Below are 19,802 nucleotides of genomic sequence, written 5' to 3' on the forward strand. Positions count from 1 at the left end.
TTTGTACTGTCCTCAAATCTTTTTAAAATTAGGTGGGCTATTGTGGAGCTGGCATATGAAAGTAAAAGACTAATGTACCTCTTTATTTCCATGTATGAAGTCTGAGGATATGGCTTTCCTTATTTAGCAGAATCAAATCAAATAGTTGAAATTTGCATCAGATAGCCTTTATGTGAAAAAGCGATACTGTTGCTATGCTGTATTAAACTAATTTTCCGATATGTTTTCACAACATAACATACTCTGTGGTTTTAAAATGACAGTGTCTATGAATCCAAACTTTTTGGCTAAAGAAATTTTTCAGTGAAAAGATGACGTACGCTAATTCTACTGAAATTGAAAATGAAAAGCAGCATAGGGGATCAAACTGTGCTGTTTCCTGTTGTCTTTAATTGATTTGTACATGAAGCTGAGCTGAACTTAACTGCTGATCTGGACTCATTTTAAAAAAACAGTCAGCATTTAGATACTTAGTGATTTTTAAATAGTGCACAAAAATTAAATCCTTAATCCAAGAGGATGAGCAGAAAATATAGCCCACATGGTATTTTCTTAAATCATGGGCCTTGTTACAGCAGACAGGCTGGGTATATAAAAATTGGCTTATGTGACACATTCGTATACTTGAAAGCTTTGGAATTGATTTGTACTATAAAAGACGTTTTGGTGGAGACTACCTTGTTGATAAATTTCATGGTCAATTGCTTGACCACACTTTGGTTTGTTACAAAATCTACTTGAGAGACCACATAACCAATATCAGCCAGGTTTATTGTAAAAGTCAATAATAGTATAGTACAGGAAAAAAGATTTAATATGACAGCAGTTTCCAGGAAGCTGTCTTGTGTAGCATTGTTACATTCATCTTACACAGAAGGTGTGCTGCCAAAGTTACACATTTCATCTAGGAGTGTTTATAGGATGACTTTACAAGTTACAAAACACATTATACATCACTAAAATTAAACCCATCAGTTTGTACCAGTTCCTTAACTTGTTCTTCTGTCCCTTCCTTATCTTTGTTTTGGATACCAAAATTCTAGGTACTGATCCATGAAGGTACCTTCCCAGCTTGTACTGAGGCAGAACATTAAATGTATTTTGCCTTTGACATGTTTCTTACTTTCTAATGCCAAAGCTGAAGTCAGCTTTGCAAAGTCCTTTGGGGTGCTTAGCATAAGTGAATAGGATTATAAAAAGACAAACCAATTCCGGCAATGTAACTGCTACAATGTAACTGTAATATATGCAATAAAATGTTATATTGATAGTGTGTGCTTAATGAATATTACTATAACATTACTAGGGCTATTACTATAACATTATATCGTGCATCTAGCTATCTATCAAAGCCCAACATACATTGTTCAGTTTAGTTGCAGTTGTAAGTATATGCTGCTTGATTTGTCCTTTTGTGTGTAGAATTGGATATCACAAGAACAAATTGTGTGCTCCATTAGATGGAAATTACTAATACCAACTGAATCAACCTAAGGTGTGGGAGGAGAATGTCTTTACATTTAATTGGGAATTCCAATTTTAACGTGGCATCAGTATCTGGAGAGGGCTATTTCCCCATAAAAATTAGGATTTCATGAATAATGAAAAAAGAACAAACTGCACATGAAATACTTGGCAGCCTGAATATTCTTTAAAGTGGAGTACTCAAAAGTACTGTTCATGCAAATTAGCTCTGCTATTCATGCAAATACATGACAATAAGTCTTCAGTGAAATGATGGCATTACTATATTTTTTTACTGGAACCCTGCCTCAGTCAGTGCAGATCTTGAACAGGGTATACTAATGAACAAAGCAGTGGAGAATCTTTCTTTGATGTTATTTTGACTCTTGCCTCATTGACTACATGCGTCTGTTTCGTTATGTGTATAGCTTCCAAGTTCTGTAACCAATCAGGCAGTGTTCTGTTGAAAGTATCAGACCTTTCTTAGTCCTCAGTGATGTAAGCACGGGCATTGTCTTTCTACACAGAAGCAGGTACAGAAGTGAAACCTCAGAATGAATAAAGTGACCATGATACATAAATGTTTGTTTCCGTGTTACTTGTAATTGAAAGATTATTCTTCAACTAAAGAACAGTTTTTAGAGAAACTCAGAATCGTCATTTCAAAATTGCCACCATAACTCACTGTTTCACTGGGATGCAGGCCCCTGACTGTCATAAGAAAAGATGGCCACCGTCTCCATTCATTTATTGCTAAGTGTTGATATGAAAGCATGGAGGATGCCATCTTTGGTGATGGCAGGTTGGTTTTGCTCCCATGGAGAGCAATGGGAGATAGCAGCCATCTTTGCAAAGGGCTGTTGTGGCCTTACCCCAATTGCGAACAACTGATGGCAGCCATTTTTCAAGAGAACTTTTCACGATTTTTTTTGAAAAGTTTATGCAGCAGCCTACTTTGAAGATGAAACTTATTTTTGGCAAAGATGCTTAGTCCTAGTTGTACTTTTAAAAACCTGTTGTACCAGATCTACTCAATAGGGAAGATAAGAGGGGGGGAAAGATGTAAATACAGTAATGGTGTAAATCTGGCAAGGGTGTAAATCTGGCAATGCTAGCAGCTGTGAATCCAGTTAAACTGGCCAATATGCCATGACTGCCTTGCACTGCTCTAGAGCAGCATGAAGCAGCCTGGGCATATGGGTGAATCAGATCCTAAAATGTGAAAGGCAATGCTACAATAGATATTTGCCTTCCTACCACTGGAAATGTAGCGTGGTAGCTCTTTCTCTGGATTCTTGTTTAATGTCAGCATACGTATTAACCTTTTAAAAAAAGGAATGCTCAGACTAAAGTATATATCAGTAATTTAGAATGAAATATTGTCATGTGACTTTGTGGTCTCAGGCAGAGTCGCTGTAATGATGTCACAGGCACAAGCTCCGTAAGAGCAGACAATGTATTTATTACTGGAACAGGGAACAGAGGCAGCTCCCCTCCTGCTGCTGACTCTGAACACTTTTACTTTTCCTCTCTGGGCCTTTCTCTCAAGGTTACTTCCTGAGTCAGGGGTTTTCCTTGCTGGGAGGTCTCACACCCATTAGGGGCTGCGGATGCATATACCACACATAGACCCAGCCAGCAGCATAATTAAGGCACAATACAGTACAGCTAGGGTGTAATTACTCCAAAACAAGAATTTAAAAGTTAGTTTAGATTTCTTTTCATTTTAAAACCTTAAGTTAAAGAAATCCACAATTAAGGCTCCCTATCAACCTGACTTCAGCCAGTAGCTGGAAGGTATATTTGATGGTTGTGGTGATTTTTGCATCAGATGATAAAATTATCTTGTGCATTAGTTGATCCTGTTGTCTTTATGTTGTCTTTTAAATTACAAAACTTTGTAAAGAGAAATAGACTCTGGATAACCATTTTAAAGCCATGTCAGAAAACAATTAGTCCAGTTGAGAACTGGTATAACTTTATTGAATAGAAAGGAGTTACACATAGGATTACTTGAGGTCTTATTTCCAATATTTGTTTGACTATTTCATACACTGCTCAACAGATTTCCTACAGGAAAGTACTGATCTGTAGGAAAATAGGCACTCAGAAACTTTGCCGACCAACCTTTTGTAATTTTTTGACTATGAGTTGAGTAGGTGTATCACATGCATATTAATTAAATTAAGTATACAGGCTGAGTTAATAAGTCAGTAACTCTGTGGCTGAGTTTGCAAGTAGTTTTATGAAGTGTTGCAACCTAGGAATTCAGTGGGAAATTCAGGAGCTTTAAAGTGTAATGATGAGAGAGATTCCTCTTTTTTGAGAACTACTCAAGCTGATTAGGTTTATATTAACTGTAGTTTTGTGTGCCAACAGTATTTAAATGTAAACACTTTGTTAATGTTTTACTAGCCTTCAGGAATGTCTGTATCATCAACTCTAAATAGCACATAAGAAAACAGATTAACCATAAGAATAACATAACTGTCAAGAACAGTGTATTCACTAGCATTTTGTTACCTAGCAGCAAGCAACAGGAAGGCATTGTATATGCTGTACAGGTGCTTGAGGAGGTAATGAATACCAGTCATCCTCCTGTAGTTTCTCTGGGTCCAGCAGGGTTTCCCACACTAAGGTTTGGGAGCATCCTAAGCCTATTAGCCTCAACACTGCCCCAAGGCATACTTGAGTTACAATTCTACTCTGTTTGGTTCAAGAGTCACCATGTAATTGCAGTCCATGAGAGGGCACAAACAGCTAAGATGCCCAGGTTTCCCTCACTGAAAACAGATGACTGTCCAGATAGAGGACCCTCATTTGCCTCCTGCTGGTCATCATTCTGCATGCTCCTCTTCAGGCAGCTCATGGGGCAGTGTATCAGAGAGCCTCCAGGGGGTTTAGTAAATGAGTGCTCCTTATTCCAGGACTTCTCTAGTTCCTTCCTGATAACCAAAGCTGACTCCTCATGTGGTTAGGCCTGTGGCCCTCTAGGCTTATGTCCATCATCCTTGCCCAGCTAGCCTGCTCTCAAATTCCTCTGAGTTGGATGGCAGTTGCCAGTGAGTCGAAGATTCTGTCTGTGTACCCAGGTCTGAACAAAGGCTGCAAGACCTCTGAATATCAATCCAGCAATACTGAGTCTCTAGTCTCTGAAGAACAGTATTCTGGCTGAAGCGAGTGGTACATCTCCAGGGATGCCCCCAGTTGGTTGAGTATAGCAGCTTTCAGGATGTCATAGTCATTGGTGGTGTTGTGATCAAGGCCTGGTAAGCAGCATCCCCAGACAGAAAATTATCTATTTGCATGGCCTAGGTAGTCTTCACCCACCGAGCTACTGGGGCTACTTGCTCAAACACCATGAGATAGGGCTCAAGATCGTCAGTGAGCTTTAATTTGGAGAGGTTTCTATCCAGCCCTAGTGGTGTTGCTTCAGATGGGGAGCAGCTGGCGACCTACTGAAGCATGGCCTCCTGGAACTATTGTTGCTGTCACTGCTGCTGCAGCAGAAGTATCTTGAGGAGCACTCTGTTGCTGCTGCGTGGCTCACTAGGCCTCCTGCTCTTCCAGGAGCAGCCGCTGGTTCTCCACCTGGGTCTGCAGTTCCTGAGCCAGGAGTTGTAAGGGATCTTCCATGACCCCCTTCCTGGAAAAGGGGAGAAGCTGATGCCATTTCTACTACCAAGTTGTGGCGGCATGCCTGGAGCTGAAGAACTCTGGCAGGGAGCGTGGTCTTGGTTTTTAAGTGGTTAATGAACAAACAAAAATACAATTTGGTTGTCTACAACTTTAAACTCGTCAACAAAAATGTAGTTGCTTGTTCACGGCACTGGAAACAAAGGCCCTAACCTGGCCCCACGTTTCTGGATTAGACTGAGGAGTTTCTCTCTTGTCCCAGCTCCACCCACACTCATCCTGGCTTGAAGCAGGCCAGCATTCTTAACTTGCCTGGCAACTCCTGATTGGTTACTGTTTCTGCCTGGCCATTAGAGAACTAATTCTAGTGGGTACCCTGGGTTGAGTGGGTTTTTCCTAGGCAGGGGGTGTCGGGTGCCACGGTCTCCAGCAGGGATGGAGGCAGAGAAATTGCAACAGACCCCATCACAGGGAGGAACTTCACCCTCTATTAGTTTGCTAACCAGCTTCATGGATAAATGAACACTGAGCTCAAGTCATATGACAATTTTTTTTAAAAGGACAAATGAGCACTGTCTGGTAATGCTGACAAATGTGAGATGCTATTTTATAGTTGAATATAGTTCTCTTTTTAAGACAATTTAAGGATTATCCACCTCACAGAGTGAAGCCCATAGAGTGTATAGCACATTGTCATTTGTTTTATCCTTTTGTAGTCTCCAGGGAGCAAATGAGTTGCAGATATGATAAAAGATTGTGCTTAATATGCACAAAACTAATATTTTACTACCATTGCCTTCTTCAACCATATCAACTTAATGAAAACCCAGTCACCTATTTTATAAGTTAACAGAAAAAAATTCTCTCCCCACACATTCAAGCATTCTAAACAAATGTCTCTAGGACTTAAAGAAATTTTTACAAATTCTTCCATAAGATCCTGCAATAATTAGGAAGCATATTTACATAAGGGAATAATTTTCAATTATGCAAGGCCTATTGGATCTGCTACAGCTTCTGGCTATATTACTTGCGGTCATACTCTAGAATTACTAGATTCTCCATTGTCACTGGGGAAATTAAGTTTGGATTTACCACCAACAAAATATAATTCTAAATTTCTATTGAAAATGAAATAATATTAATTCTTGTGATCTGCAAGCACAATAATACCAGCAACTATTCCAGAAGATTATTTTGTCTCTAACCAAATGAGATGTGTTGCATATGGGATTCAATTTAATTAGAAGCTGAGGTATAGTATTTAAAAAAAACCAATCTAATAGCAGTAGCTAACTGTTTGTAAACACTTGTGTATCTTCAGGCTTATTGCTTGTATTACATATCCTTATATTACAGAGATAATGTGTGAAATCCCAACAACCTCAGTGAGCTTCTTTGTCCTTTTACGGCACAAACCCTTAGCAATCCTACATGAATAACAAATAGGATATGTTGGAATCATGTCCTGACTTAAACAGCATATGTAAATAGCCTGGAAAGCAGGGACTAGTGGCCTTAGGAGCTGAGGATTGTGCTAGATTTATGTAGCCTGATATGGATGGTACCTCATGCAATTTCTTCCAGAGAAGGCCTCTGATAGGAATACATGATGCGATATAATATGCTTAGTTAATAAAGTTGTAGGCTAAATCAGATGGTTGAACCACATAAATTAGCTGTAAAACTTAAATTTCATAACTTTTCATAAGTATAGGTTGTGGCTTAAAAGTAGGTCAGCCATAAGTAAACCCCAAAAGAAGGAGATGTAACTTCAAAAGTGAGCAAATTAAGTTGTACAGATCACTTGAGCAGTTCTAAATTTTCTCCCAACGGTCAATGTTTTCTTACAGCAAAAGCTCAAGGAGGAGAAGGAGGCCAAAAGAGCTCAGCTGGATGGCAGGCATGATTATATATTGGATATTGTTGCTTCCTGCGTGGACCTGGACAAAGCTGAAGTGGAAGATGCTATTCTTGAGGGTAACCAGGTGTGCTGAATTTTACCTTTACAGAGTCTGTAGCACATTTTCTGGCTTCAGAGTTACTATTGTAACTTTTATAGGAGCTATCTGTTAGCTTGTACGTGCCTCTGGATCACCAGACTCCTCTAATTACCTTTCCCTCATCTTGCACTCAGTTTCAGCTATATTGCACTTCCAGCTTTTGACGCTACAGAATACTAAGTTTAAAATACATAACTGAGAATTTGCAAAGTTTACAAGAGAGGTTGGAAAGAAGTAAAATCCCCTTCCATGTTTAGTGGAGCCCTTCATTTCCCATGTTCACATTTGGGCCTCAACAGAATGGAAGATCAAACTGGGGTTAAACCCAGACTTATGAATGTGATGCTGATTAGTAGAGGGAGCTTCTTTAGGATCTCGCAAAATTGAAGTACTTGCTCTGTGGGAGATTCTCAGTGACCCATTGTCAGTGATCTGTAATCCTGGTGATATCACCTGCACTCGCAATTCAGTGGCAAAAAAGGACGCTTTCAACATAAGCTGTCGTCTGTCTAAGAGGAGCCACACCCTTTAGGGGCTGCTTGTGAATGTGCTAAGAAATACCCCCTACATGTCCAGTACAGCCACTATAAAAGAATATTAAACATAGGTTCTGTACTCTGAGTCCCCTGACTGCCAGTTAATGCCTGGGTGAATAAGCTGCTGATAGAATCATAGAATATCAGGGTTGGAAGGGACCCCTGAAGGTCATCTAGTCCAACCCCCTGCTCAAAGCAGGACCAATTCCCAGTTAAATCATCCCAGCCAGGGCTTTGTCAAGCCTGACCTTAAAAACCTCTAAGGAAGGAGATTCCACCACCTCCCTAGGTAACGCATTCCAGTGTTTCACCACCCTCTTAGTGAAAAAGTTTTTCCAAATATCCAATCTAAACCTCCCCCACTGCAACTTGAGACCATTACTCCTCGTTCTGTCATCTGCTACCATTGAGAACAGTCTAGAGCCATCATCTTTGGAACCCCCTTTCAGGTAGTTGAAAGCAGCTATCAAATCCCCCTCATTCTTCTCTTCTGCAGGCTAAACAATCCCAGCTCCCTCAGCCTCTCCTCATAAGTCATGTGTTCTAGACCCCTAATCATTTTTGTTGCCCTTCGCTGGACCCTCTCCAATTTATCCACATCCTTGTAGTGTGGGGCCCAAAACTGGACACAGTACTCCAGATGAGGCCTCACCAATGTCGAATAGAGGGGAACGATCACGTCCCTCGATCTGCTCGCTATGCCCCTACTTATACATCCCAAAATGCCATTGGCCTTCTTGGCAACAAGGGCACACTGCTGACTCATATCCAGCTTCTTGTCCACTGTCACCCCTAGGTCCTTTTCCGCAGAACTGCTGCCTAGCCATTCGATCCCTAGTCTGTAGCGGTGCATTGGATTCTTCCATCCTAAGTGCAGGACCCTGCACTTATCCTTATTGAACCTCATCAGATTTCTTTTGGCCCAATCCTCCAATTTGTCTAGGTCCTTCTGTATCCTATCCCTCCCCTCCAGCGTATCTACCACTCCTCCCAGTTTAGTATCATCCGCAAATTTGCTGAGAGTGCAATCCACACCATCCTCCAGATCATTTATGAAGATATTGAACAAAACCGGCCCCAGGACCGACCCTTAGGGCACTCCACTTGATACCGGCTGCCAACAAGACACGGAGCCATTGATCACTACCCGTTGAGCCCGACAATCTAGCCAGCTTTCTACCCACCTTATAGTGCATTCATCCAGCCCATACTTCCTTAACTTGCTGACAAGAATACTGTGGGAGACCGTGTCAAAAGCTTTGCTAAAGTCAAGAAACAATACATCCACTGCTTTCCCTTCATCCACAGAACCAGTAATCTCATCATAAAAGGCGATTAGATTAGTCAGGCATGACCTTCCCTTGGTGAATCCATGCTGGCTGTTCCTGATCACCTTCCTCTCATGCAAGTGCTTCAGGATTGATTCTTTGAGGACCTGCTCCATGATTTTTCCAGGGACTGAGGTGAGGCTGACTGGCCTGTAGTTCCCAGGATCCTCCTTCTTCCCTTTTTTAAAGATTGGCACTACATTAGCCTTTTTCCAGTCATCCGGGACTTCCCCGGTTCGCCACGAGTTTTCAAAGATAACCTTTTATACAGCCTTTTATACAGGCTTGATTACCTTTTATACAGCCCTAAAGGGTCTATGGGACAGTTACCTAAGGCTGAACATCCCAAAGATGTAGCTCAAGGAAGCTAGAGGAGTAGGGCATTCTTGGTAGTCTTAAATCTGAACATAGCTGTGAAATTCCCTTGAGGCTTGAACATGGCTGCATCCAAAAAGCTGTTGGAATACAGACTTCTCATGCGATGCTGCTTCGTAACAGCAGCTACACTTTGCTAATTTTTAGCCAGTCAGTGTAGTTCACCCTTTGAAACTGGTGGTGGAGAAACAGAGTAAGAGCTCTCTGTACATTTTTGCCTTAATTGAAGCCATGTACAGTGAACTCAACTTTTGTAACTATGATCACAATATACAGTAAATGGCTGAAGTAAAGAAGGGCCTGATCCTACTACTTTTCCTCATGTTACACAGTAATTACCAATTTGAGTAACCCCATTAAATTAAGTAGATTTATTGGCAGGGGTAGAAGCAACTCAACTTCAATAAAAGCGGCAGAATTGGGCCTTACATGATGGCTTAACTTTCATATTTAACAACGATGCTAAAATGCATGTACTTAAGGCTTGGTTTTGTGAATGCTGGTAAGCTATCTAGTAAATAACTAGGAAAAGTATGTAAATGATCTAACCTAACCTTTTAACAGATTGAGCGCATCAATAAGTTCTTGGCCATTGAAGGATTTCGTCATATCATGTTCTACTATCAAGATGTGGAGACACCTGAAACTGGTTAAGTAACTTGCAGTAGTATTATTTGCTTTACTATAACATGCTGCATCCCAAGTTGTGCTAGGTGATATGTAAACATAGCTATTTTCCAATTTAAATAAAGTGAGGATCAAGGTACCTGAAATCTTGTTCAGTCACATGCTTCTAATTTCTCTCCACTTACATCCTTGGCATTCACAGAATTTATTGCACATATTCAGTAAACTAACCCTGATGATGCTCTGTCATATGGTGTCTGTGTAACCTTAAACAGAGTAGATAAACTGAATTACGTTCAAAAGTGAAGCATTTGCAGGAGGGATGGAAATAATTTAGAAGAGTGATTCTCCTGAATGCACCAGCTTAAAGTGACATAAGTCACTCTGAACCTCAGTCAGGTTGCCTTACACCCCTGTGCCAGTGACTGACAGAGTTACACCTGGTGTAACTTACACATGGAGCTAGAAGATTAAATTTTGAAGTAGGGTGGATGTTGTAGAGGAGAGGAATGGATTGACTGAATATAGAGGAGGTACTGAGGGATGGAACTAGGTTGATGAAAAGAGGGAGGAGCTAACAAATGGCAAAGAGGGAAGTGAAAACATCTGATGGGTAATGAGAGAAGAAAGGAGAATATTATAGGGCAGCTTCAAAATCTGTGACAGTTACTAGCAAAGAGCAATACCAAAAAAGAGGAAGGGAACCCAATGGCATACCCTATGCTATTTGGTGGCTACATCCTGGTAAGAAGCCCAGCAGCTTGCTTTACTCTCCTGGCTACTACAGGGGAGTCATATTGGGCTTCTTACCAGGCCACTGCCTATAGCAAAAACTGTGGGAAAGATTACACCTTTTATATCAGAAGAAATAGTTCCTGTTTTAAAATCTGTAATCTACCTCCAGAAATTCTTATAGTTCACCAGTCTGATTTTTGGCAGGAAATGTATGAGGTAAGGAGCATGAAATTTTTAATCAGTAATATCTTGAATAACAGAATGTTGTGCGTACTCAGTCTTGCACCATCATGTCATGCAATAATAGTCAACTTTTCCCTCTGCTCAAAATACAGCTTACAAAAAAGTCCATTAATCAAAATGTAGAGGGAATGTTAAAGTTCTGCTCTCTCTCTTGCTGTAAAGTCTATTAGGCAAGCAATTAATGATGCAAATTAACAAAATTATTTCTGAATGCATTGTGAATGTCATTAAAACTTAGTACTAATAGAAAATGAGGAGAAACTCAGATACCATTTGTTCTTTAAAAGCCTAAATCCCTAGAAACTGGGAGCCTTGGAAGTATCTATTAAAAACTAAGTGAAGATAGAAAGAAAAATCTCAGTCTTGCAAATCAACTCAGGGAGTGGGAGAAAGGTTAAAAGATCAGGTTCTCTTTTTTGTCTTAAACATGTCTTGAGGCACTATTATAATTAGGTAAAATTAACTACTTTCAGTGTAGCCTGAAAGCAACTGTATACCATTTGGCTTTGACATATGCACAAATATATTTATACACATGTGTGTCTTCACAAATTATTTTTTTATCTACTCAAGTAGATAAAAACTTTACTGACCTTTAGTAATTATTTTTTCTTTCTCGTGGCTCACAAATATGATCACATTACACCGTCTGAAGACTAGAGAAATTACCCATGCATATTGAATGAATGACCTCCTTTTTCCCAGGCTTATTGACCTGATGTTGGTATGTTGCTGAAAAAGGATCATTAAGTTCTTGAGTGACAAGGCACAATAAAAGTTTTGCTTTGAGTATCTTGAGGGCAAAAAAATAACTACTAACCTAACTGTATGGTTTAATTTGTATTGTAATGAGGCCCTTAGGTTTTTGACATTTACTTTGCAAATGAACTGGGAAAAGGGGTAGATGAAGTTAATTTATAACCTAAAGTTAAACTATAAAAATGTAATAGTTTTTCCTCTCCCACCCCAATCACTTGCTAGCAGTACTTCTAGTTTCCATTAATAAACACAAAGTTGTTGCTTTATGATCTTGGCCAAACTTCAGGATGGAAGTGTGATCGTATTATTCAGATGCTTGTTTAAGCTCTAGCTCATTATTAACACTCTCAAATCACCATCTTATTGGGATATCTTTCAAACAATTCCTCACATTCACTGCTTGTAAAGGGTAACCATACGGTGCAGGTCTTTACCCCAAAGAAAGGTAACTTAACTGCCCTGTATTCTGCTTAACTCTGACTCATTGCTGTGCCACCTTGGTGGTCTCACTGGCCATCTCTCATTGTTCTTAACTCTGACTTAATTACCTTTAAAAATTTTCTGCAAACTTCTTTTTAGCCTTTTGCTGGCACAATATTGTATCCCTTAATCTGAGGTAACCTTGCCCAGTACAAGCAATATTACTTATTACTTAGTAACTATTCACGTGCATAAGAAATAAACAAATGAGAAAAGAAAAGGAGTACTTGTGACACTTTAGAGACTAACAAATTAGACTCAATCTCTACTACTGCTACTACTGGATAGTTGGACATATAGATGTCCCTAATGGATACTATTGGCAGAACTGAGTTTCTCAGCACTTGGTAGCTTTGCTTTCCTCTTCCTAGTCGCGGTATTGTCCCTCACACCTTAAAACATAACAGTATAACTTAATAAAGCTGGCCACAGTTCTTTCTCACTTCAAAGAAAAATATTTTTTAAAGATAACAAATATCCATATTTCACCTTTTTGCTCATTTCAAAACCAAAATATTTGTTTTGAACCAAACAATTTTGACCTGTTTTTCTTTGGGATGGTGGGAAAGCTATATGTTTGGTTTCCTTTCACCCTCTGTTTTCGTCTTTACTTCGTGGTACGCTTCACCAGAGGAAAATGTGTGTGTCCATCCCCATCTGTCCGTCCCCTGAAAACCAAAACTAACTTTTCAAAAACTGTATCCAAATGAAAATTTTCATGCTGAATTTGAGGCATTTTTCCATGTTAAAACTTCAAATATTTTGTTCCCATTTTTAGTGAAAGTTTACACAACATTGTTGTTTTTTTTTTAAAACCAGGTGTAGACCCCAGTCTCCCCTTCACAAACTTTTGTTCCCAGTTCAGTTTAGGAGCATCTCCTATACTAGGTATGAAAAAAGTTGAGCTAGTGCTTTCCTTCTTCTAGAAGGAATATCTTACCATAGCTATTGCTAACTCTATTTTTTTTTTCATATAAACTATAGGACATTTTGGCCTACCAGGCACAAGACCCAGTCCTCACTCAGCAAGAAGCAAGAAACCTAAAGTGTTTGTGACAGAGGGAATAGATGTTGCTCTAACCGGTGTATGCGTATTCTTCATTAAATCTAGTCCTTCCAAAACCATCACTGCAGAGAATATCCATCGGGTAAGATAAAGGTTAATGCTGGATGTTAGTATAAGAGAGTTAAATTCAATTCAGTTTCTATGGTGCATCATAGCAGCTTGTAATTTGAGACCTCTTGGTACAGTTAACTGAGTAGAGCTCCAAAAAGGGAATATTGTTGTGTTTTCCACTGAAGGAAGAGTTAACTAAGGAAATGTGGCATAGTTTGTCTGTCACAAACAATTGTGCTTGTAGCACTCAGTGGCACCAACTTCAAGCGCATTTAGTGAACATAAGATTTGAAAAGTGGGGAGCAAAAAGGGAAAATTTGTGTCAGGGTCTAAGAAAACAAACAGCGGCATTTCCAGTGATGATTTATTGACTACACCAAAGACTGTGCCAAACAGTGGCACTGTGATGCTGAAGCTTGAACTTTATGTAGGTGTCACGTTTTGTTTTTACAACCAGCAGTTCCACACATTAGTCTTGCGGATTTGCAGTGAAAATTATCTCATGCTTGTCTGTATGATCGAATCAAAAGTTTTGCACAAAGAACACAATGAAAATCAAAATATATGTACTCAAATATAAAAGGTTACCTGATTAAATATTTAACTCTGGCATAATCTGAGGTGACCAAAATGGACCCAGTTCATCTCGTGATCCTTCGACAATTAGGAATGCATGTTGTGATAGACCCAGGCCAGTTGGGTACAGCAGAGTAGTAGAAGGCAGATATACCGGCCACTGGATAAGCAGTTTTCTGTTCCCTGACTGAACAGAGCATGGGCTGCTCCAGGCTAGGGTGGACACATGGCTCCAATTAACCTGCAAAGAGTCAGGTGAGGCTGTTAAGCTAATGCAAATACCTGACTCTAATTAAGGCCCCTCTGATACTATAAAAGGGCTCACTCTGGTCAGGCCGAACGGAGCCAGAGGAAAGGAAGTGCGGCTGAAGGGCTGGATAATGAAGACACCCTCAAGCCACTGGAAAGGGAGCATTAAGGTAAGGGTGAAGAAGATGTTAAGAGAGAGAAGCGGGAGAGCTGTGGGGAAGTGGCCTAGGGAAATGTAGCAACTCTGGCAATGAAAGGTCGGCTGCCAACAGCTGCTGCCATTAGGGTCCCTGGGCTGGAACCTGGAGTAGAGGGCAGGCCCGGGTGCCCCGCAACCCAACACTACAGAAACACTTCCTGGGAGGAGAAGACAGGCCCCTCTAAGGACAGGAGGCTAAACTGCTCGGGAATAAGCCCGTGGGAGTTCTTTCACAAACCTCCTTGCTGGCTTATGATGAAAAGGGCTCAGTAGACTGTAACACTGGCCCTAGAGAGAGAAGGGCTACCTGGAGGGTCACAGTGAGCCTCTGAAGCTCGCATAAACCACCTGGACGCGCGGGACCCACGGGGACAAGATCAGACCTCTGCCACAATATCTAAACATGAAGACTCTTGATAGCTTGGGTCTCTGATACCAGAGATTATGTTAGCATTCTAGTGTGTGAGAATCTAAATGGGGAACAGAGTTGGTGATGTTGCAGAAAACTATTAAGGTAACTAGTCACCTGGATCACCTGGATTGATCAGTCTTCAGCTGTCGTTACGACTGCGCCGATCACAACACGTCCACCATTCTTCTCGCACTCTTGCCTTTCTTCTCCGTGTTCGTCCGAAACATTTACAATGTCATCTTCCCATCTTCTTGGAGGCTGACAGGGTGTTTTTTTCTGTTCTCGCGGGTACCACTCAGCAATGGTTGCAGTCCACCTATTGTCCATGAGCCGTGCTGTGTGGCCCGCCCATTGCATCTTATTATGTCTGCTTTCCACGACAATATCTTTCACACTGCTGCGTTCTCTGATCATTTCATTTGGGATGCTATCCAGAAGGGAAATTCCTAACATAGCTCGTTCCATTGCCCTTTCAGCTACCGACAGCTGCTGTTCTTCTCTCTTCATCAGTGCCCACGTTTCACTGCCATACAGCATGGCCTGCAGCACTGTTGAATTGAAGATATTTGTATGTGCGGTCTTGTCGATTTTTCCTTTGAGGATGTCCTTGATGGAATTAAATGCATACCATCCTGCCCGAATCCTTCGCGAGAGTTCTCCGTTCAGGTCTTGGCACATATTAACTTCTTGGCCCAAATATATGTACTGTTCCACTTCTTCGATTTCTTCTCCTGTTACCGTTATTCGGGCTTTTCGTAAGACATCTGATCGCATGTATTTCGTTTTGCAGCAGTTCATTTTCAGGCCAATCTGACTGCTTTTCTTGTCGAGTCTTCGTAGCATGCACTGCTTGGTTGGTACTTTCGGCAATTAGTATGATGTCATTCGCGAATCTGAGATGGGATAATCGTTCTCCATTTATGTTGACACCACTCCTCCAATTGATCTTGTTCATTTAGAGGCGAATAGTTTCGGTGAAATCGGATCTCCTTGCTTTACGCCTTTCTTGATTGGGATGCGGAGGGGAGTTTTGAGGAGAGTAATGTTTGTTGTACATCCAGTATTCGCTTCTTTCAACAAACTGATATACTGCGTGTTAATGCCCTGCTCTGCGAGCCCCTTTAACATTGCATTAAACTCGATGCTATCGAAGGCCTTTTCATAGTCGATGAAAGCAATGCACAGCGGGAGTTTGTATTCCCTCGCTCTTTCTAGGAGCTGGCTACGGGTAAATATATGGTCAATCATGCTGAAATTTCTTCAAAACCCTGCCTGCTCTCTCGGTGGCTGTTCATCCCGACTCTGCGAGAGTCGGTTCATTATCACCTTTGTAAAGAGCTTGTAGATGTGAGAGAGCAGGCATGTAGGGTGGTAGTTCTTAAGATTTTCTCAATCACCCTTCTTGTGCAGCAAGGTGGTATTCGACTCCTTCCAGCTTGATGGTATTTTTCCTTCTTCAAGATATCGACTAAATCTTAAAGTGAGGGCCTTCCAAAGCTTTTCGCCTCCTGCAGAAATAATTTCTGACATTATTCCATCTTTGCCTGGAGCTTTTCCCTTCTTCATCTGTTATAGTGCGCTTCGGACTTCGCTGACGATTACTGGGGGGACGCGTTCTTCTGACTCTTGGAGTGTTGGGAGAGGGATGTCGATTCTTGATTGGAACAGTTCTGTATAGAAGTCCTTGCAGACCTCCTCCATCCCTGCTCTGTCGATTACTGTCTCTCCGTCCTTGTTCTTCAATGCTATTATGCTCAATCTATACTGTGTCAATTCCCACTTGCATGTCCTGAGGCTCCTGAGTAACTAGTAAACTATTAAAAGTGCTTGTCAACCAGAGATCCTATACTGAAGTATTTTAAAACATGTAAATATTTGTACGTAGCATAAAGCACTGATCTGTCATTTTTGAGGATATACTGAATTGAGATCTGATATGTCATTACAAATTTTAATTTTTTTGCTTTTAATGATTTATAATATAGTGTTTTACTGTTAAGTTAAATATATTTTCTTGTAATCCTTTCAGCATAAATATTTTTAGTCCATCTTGAAAGATCCTGTATTAATGCAATCCCTTGAGTTGCATGTAGTGCTTAACCCTTTAAAGCTTTTTCTTATCTATTTAATAGTGCATGCAAGAAAGTAGCCACAATCAAAAATAGAGCAAAAGAGCATGGTGTATGATAAATAATTTCTTAATGTATCCTGTTATGCATACGTAGTACTAGACATGCAGTATGTTTTACTCTTAAGAGTGAGCTGCAAAGCATAAATCATTGAGACAGAGCTAGAAACTCATTGACAAAGATGCAGGGACATCACTACAAAATTGGTAACTAGATTTTCATAAAACTTCAGAGGCAAACTAACTGTAGTTTCTGCATTGACTGAAGGTACCCCAAACACATCATTGCCAATAATATCAGCGGTTTTATTACAACCCGTGCTGTTAATATTTTTGATGTCACCGAACAACGCCTCTTGGAATCTCTTCCAATGAACCAGGAAATAACAAGGTGACTGATACAGGATGAAGTGGTAAAGAGTCCTGTGGCACCTTATAGACTAACAGACGTATTGGAGCATGAGCTTTTGTGAGTGAATACCCACTTCGTTGGATGCATTTAGGATGATACAGGATGGTTGAAGTTTGCTTTGGAAAATATGGAAGTGATGCTAATAGGCAAGGAGAGGCAAATTTTATCAAATATTTGGCTTTGGTATCTCAATCCTTGACTCTGTAGTTCTATGGGCTAAAAGCCTTAACTCTGATACACAATAGACACAGCCCCAAAGATGTTGCTGTATTCCAGTTATAGATGAAGCAGTCACTGAGTGTGTATTTGGTATATAAACTAGCAAAGGTATGGAATCTTTCAGAATGGAAGTATAACACCAGGAGAGGTGGTCAGGGCTTTGGCTTCCATCCTTAAGTAGGGGCATATGTCTGCCATTTCGCCATATAATTCCTAATCTAGGGGTCATAGTCAGATGTTTGCTAGTTTTGAATTCCTAGATGGTGGTAACCCAGGGAGCTCTGCATAAGGCCTTGTCACAGTCAACCTTGCCTTGCTCTTCTCTAGGCTAGTTCACTGTAAAAGCTTTACTTTGGGTTACCCTTTGAAAAACATTCATTAGCTTCATTTGGTAAAGAAAAGATGAATCTATATAAATTAATCAAAAACACCTAAGTTCCATTAACTTGAAATAGGATTTACACTCCTAAGTCACTTAGGTGCTTTGGAAGATGGGTTTAGGTAAGGTTACCATATGTCCATATTTTTCCAGACATGTCCGGCTTTTTAGTTCTTAAATCGCCATGCGGGAGGAATTTTTAAATATCTAAAACGTCCGGGATTTTGAAACGTCGGTCGGGATGCCCTTTGTCCCGATATCGGGGACCACTCACCTCACCACACTCACCAAAGTCCCAGGGCTGGCGGCGCTTCCTGGAGCAGCTCTAGGTGCCTGCCCGCCGGCAGGAGCCTGCAGTGTGGGCAGCCCCTAGGCACAGAGGCGCAGGGGGTCTCCGCGTGCTGCACCGGCTCCCTCCTGCCCAATCAGATCTGCGGGGGTGGGGCTTGCTCCCCCGCAACCCGACCTGACTCTAGGAGGAGCCCCAGGTAAGCACCGCCAGGACTCCCCACCTCGCCCCCCCAGCAGGTCCCTCTGGCTCTTATGGTTGGGTCATGGGGAGGACGGGGATGGAGGGCTCTCTGTACACTGCTGGCACCTGCAAGCCCCGCTCTGCGGCTCTGGCAGCTCCCATTGGTGCTTTTCCCGGCAGGAGCAAATACCTCCCCCGTGGAGTGTCCTCTTTTTTGATTGTTCAAATATGGTAACCCTAGTTCAGGTAGTTTAAAAAATTTAAATCTCACTCTTAATTGAGTTGAGTGATGAGCATATGATGGGCTACCTGCATTTAGGAGTAATTAAAAGCATTGGTTATGATGTTAAAATCTGACAGATTTAGGATCTCTCAAGATACTTTTCCTATGTTCCATCACTGAAATTGACATAGCAAATATTAATTTTGTTGTTGGTTCTGGGATTTCCCTGTATAAACAGCAGTGTATTTGTGGTTAGTCCCCTATGGACTGCTTGCTTTAATCTACCTGACCCTGCGTTAGGTGGTGATATGCTGCACACTTATTTTACTCAAGTGTTTAAGTATAGAAATTGTGGTTAAAATGACCACGTACTATGCCGAGGACACTGTAAATTTACCCCAATTAAAATACTACTTGAGTTGAGATCAATGTCAAATGTCAACTGAAGGGAACAAGTTTTCCTTTGAAATTTTCATGCCAGGAGTCTGAACATTTTCCTCCGAACTCCTTGTCAGAGGCAAATTCAGTGTATATATTCTTGACAAAACTATTGTATTCTGAGACCTCAAAACCTATTTTGGTTTAATATGGAAATAAATGAGTCCAGGTGTACCAATGGTGACCTCTCTGGCTCTGCCTAGGTCTTTGTGGAATACTGGATGAATGCCTCCAAAAAAAGTTTGGGGCCACCTCATCAAGATGTTTGGTTCACCCTTCTTTGAGGACAGGAGTTGCCTGCCCCCACGTAAACAAACTGGAACAGGGAAATGTTCATTGCTAGCCAGTTCAACTGAGCCACAATCCCAAGAGGGCCAATCTGTTCAGGACTAGGATTCTTGCAACCTTTGCTAAAAAACAGGAGTTGAAGTTCTTATTCTCCAAGCACCTATAATGTGACTAGCCAATATAGTCACATACATATATCTAAATCAACTTTATTTTCAGTTTGATATGCATCATATCCCTTCTTTCAGGAAGTGAATTTCAATATGCTGGATACTGCTCAGGGCGGCTTACTAAAAAGCGTGCACCATTTGCTGTCAGAAATCTTCATTCCGGTCATCAAGACTATGAACCAAGGTTGGGGTGAGATTGGTGGTCCTCAGCAAGCAGCTAATATTCGGCAGGACTTCCTTGGTTCCCTTGAGGGATTTGTTAGTGTCTTGTCAGGAGCTCAGCAGAGTCTGATGGAAAAGGTAAGATTGTCAGCATGTATGCTATAAAATGAAC

General features: G+C 41.0%; 1 protein-coding gene across 4 annotated transcripts in view; it reads left to right on the forward strand.

Moving 5' to 3' along the window:
- DNAH5 (dynein axonemal heavy chain 5) overlaps positions 1-19,802 on the forward strand; it is a 315,032-nt gene that overhangs the window by 82,596 nt on the left and 212,634 nt on the right. For 3 of the 4 annotated variants that reach the window (XM_048839609.2, XM_075125448.1, XM_075125449.1), the window contains exons 2-5: positions 6,954-7,088; positions 9,907-9,991; positions 13,171-13,334; positions 19,547-19,768. In XM_048839609.2, the coding sequence (XP_048695566.2) occupies positions 6,954-7,088; positions 9,907-9,991; positions 13,171-13,334; positions 19,547-19,768 (606 nt within the window). The remainder of the gene's footprint in view (positions 1-6,953; positions 7,089-9,906; positions 9,992-13,170; positions 13,335-19,546; positions 19,769-19,802) is intronic. The other variant, XM_075125450.1, reaches the window with a different exon arrangement.

The sequence above is a fragment of the Caretta caretta genome, chromosome 2, assembly GCF_965140235.1.
Source record: "Caretta caretta isolate rCarCar2 chromosome 2, rCarCar1.hap1, whole genome shotgun sequence".
In the NCBI taxonomy this organism is placed as follows: Eukaryota; Metazoa; Chordata; order Testudines; family Cheloniidae; genus Caretta; species Caretta caretta.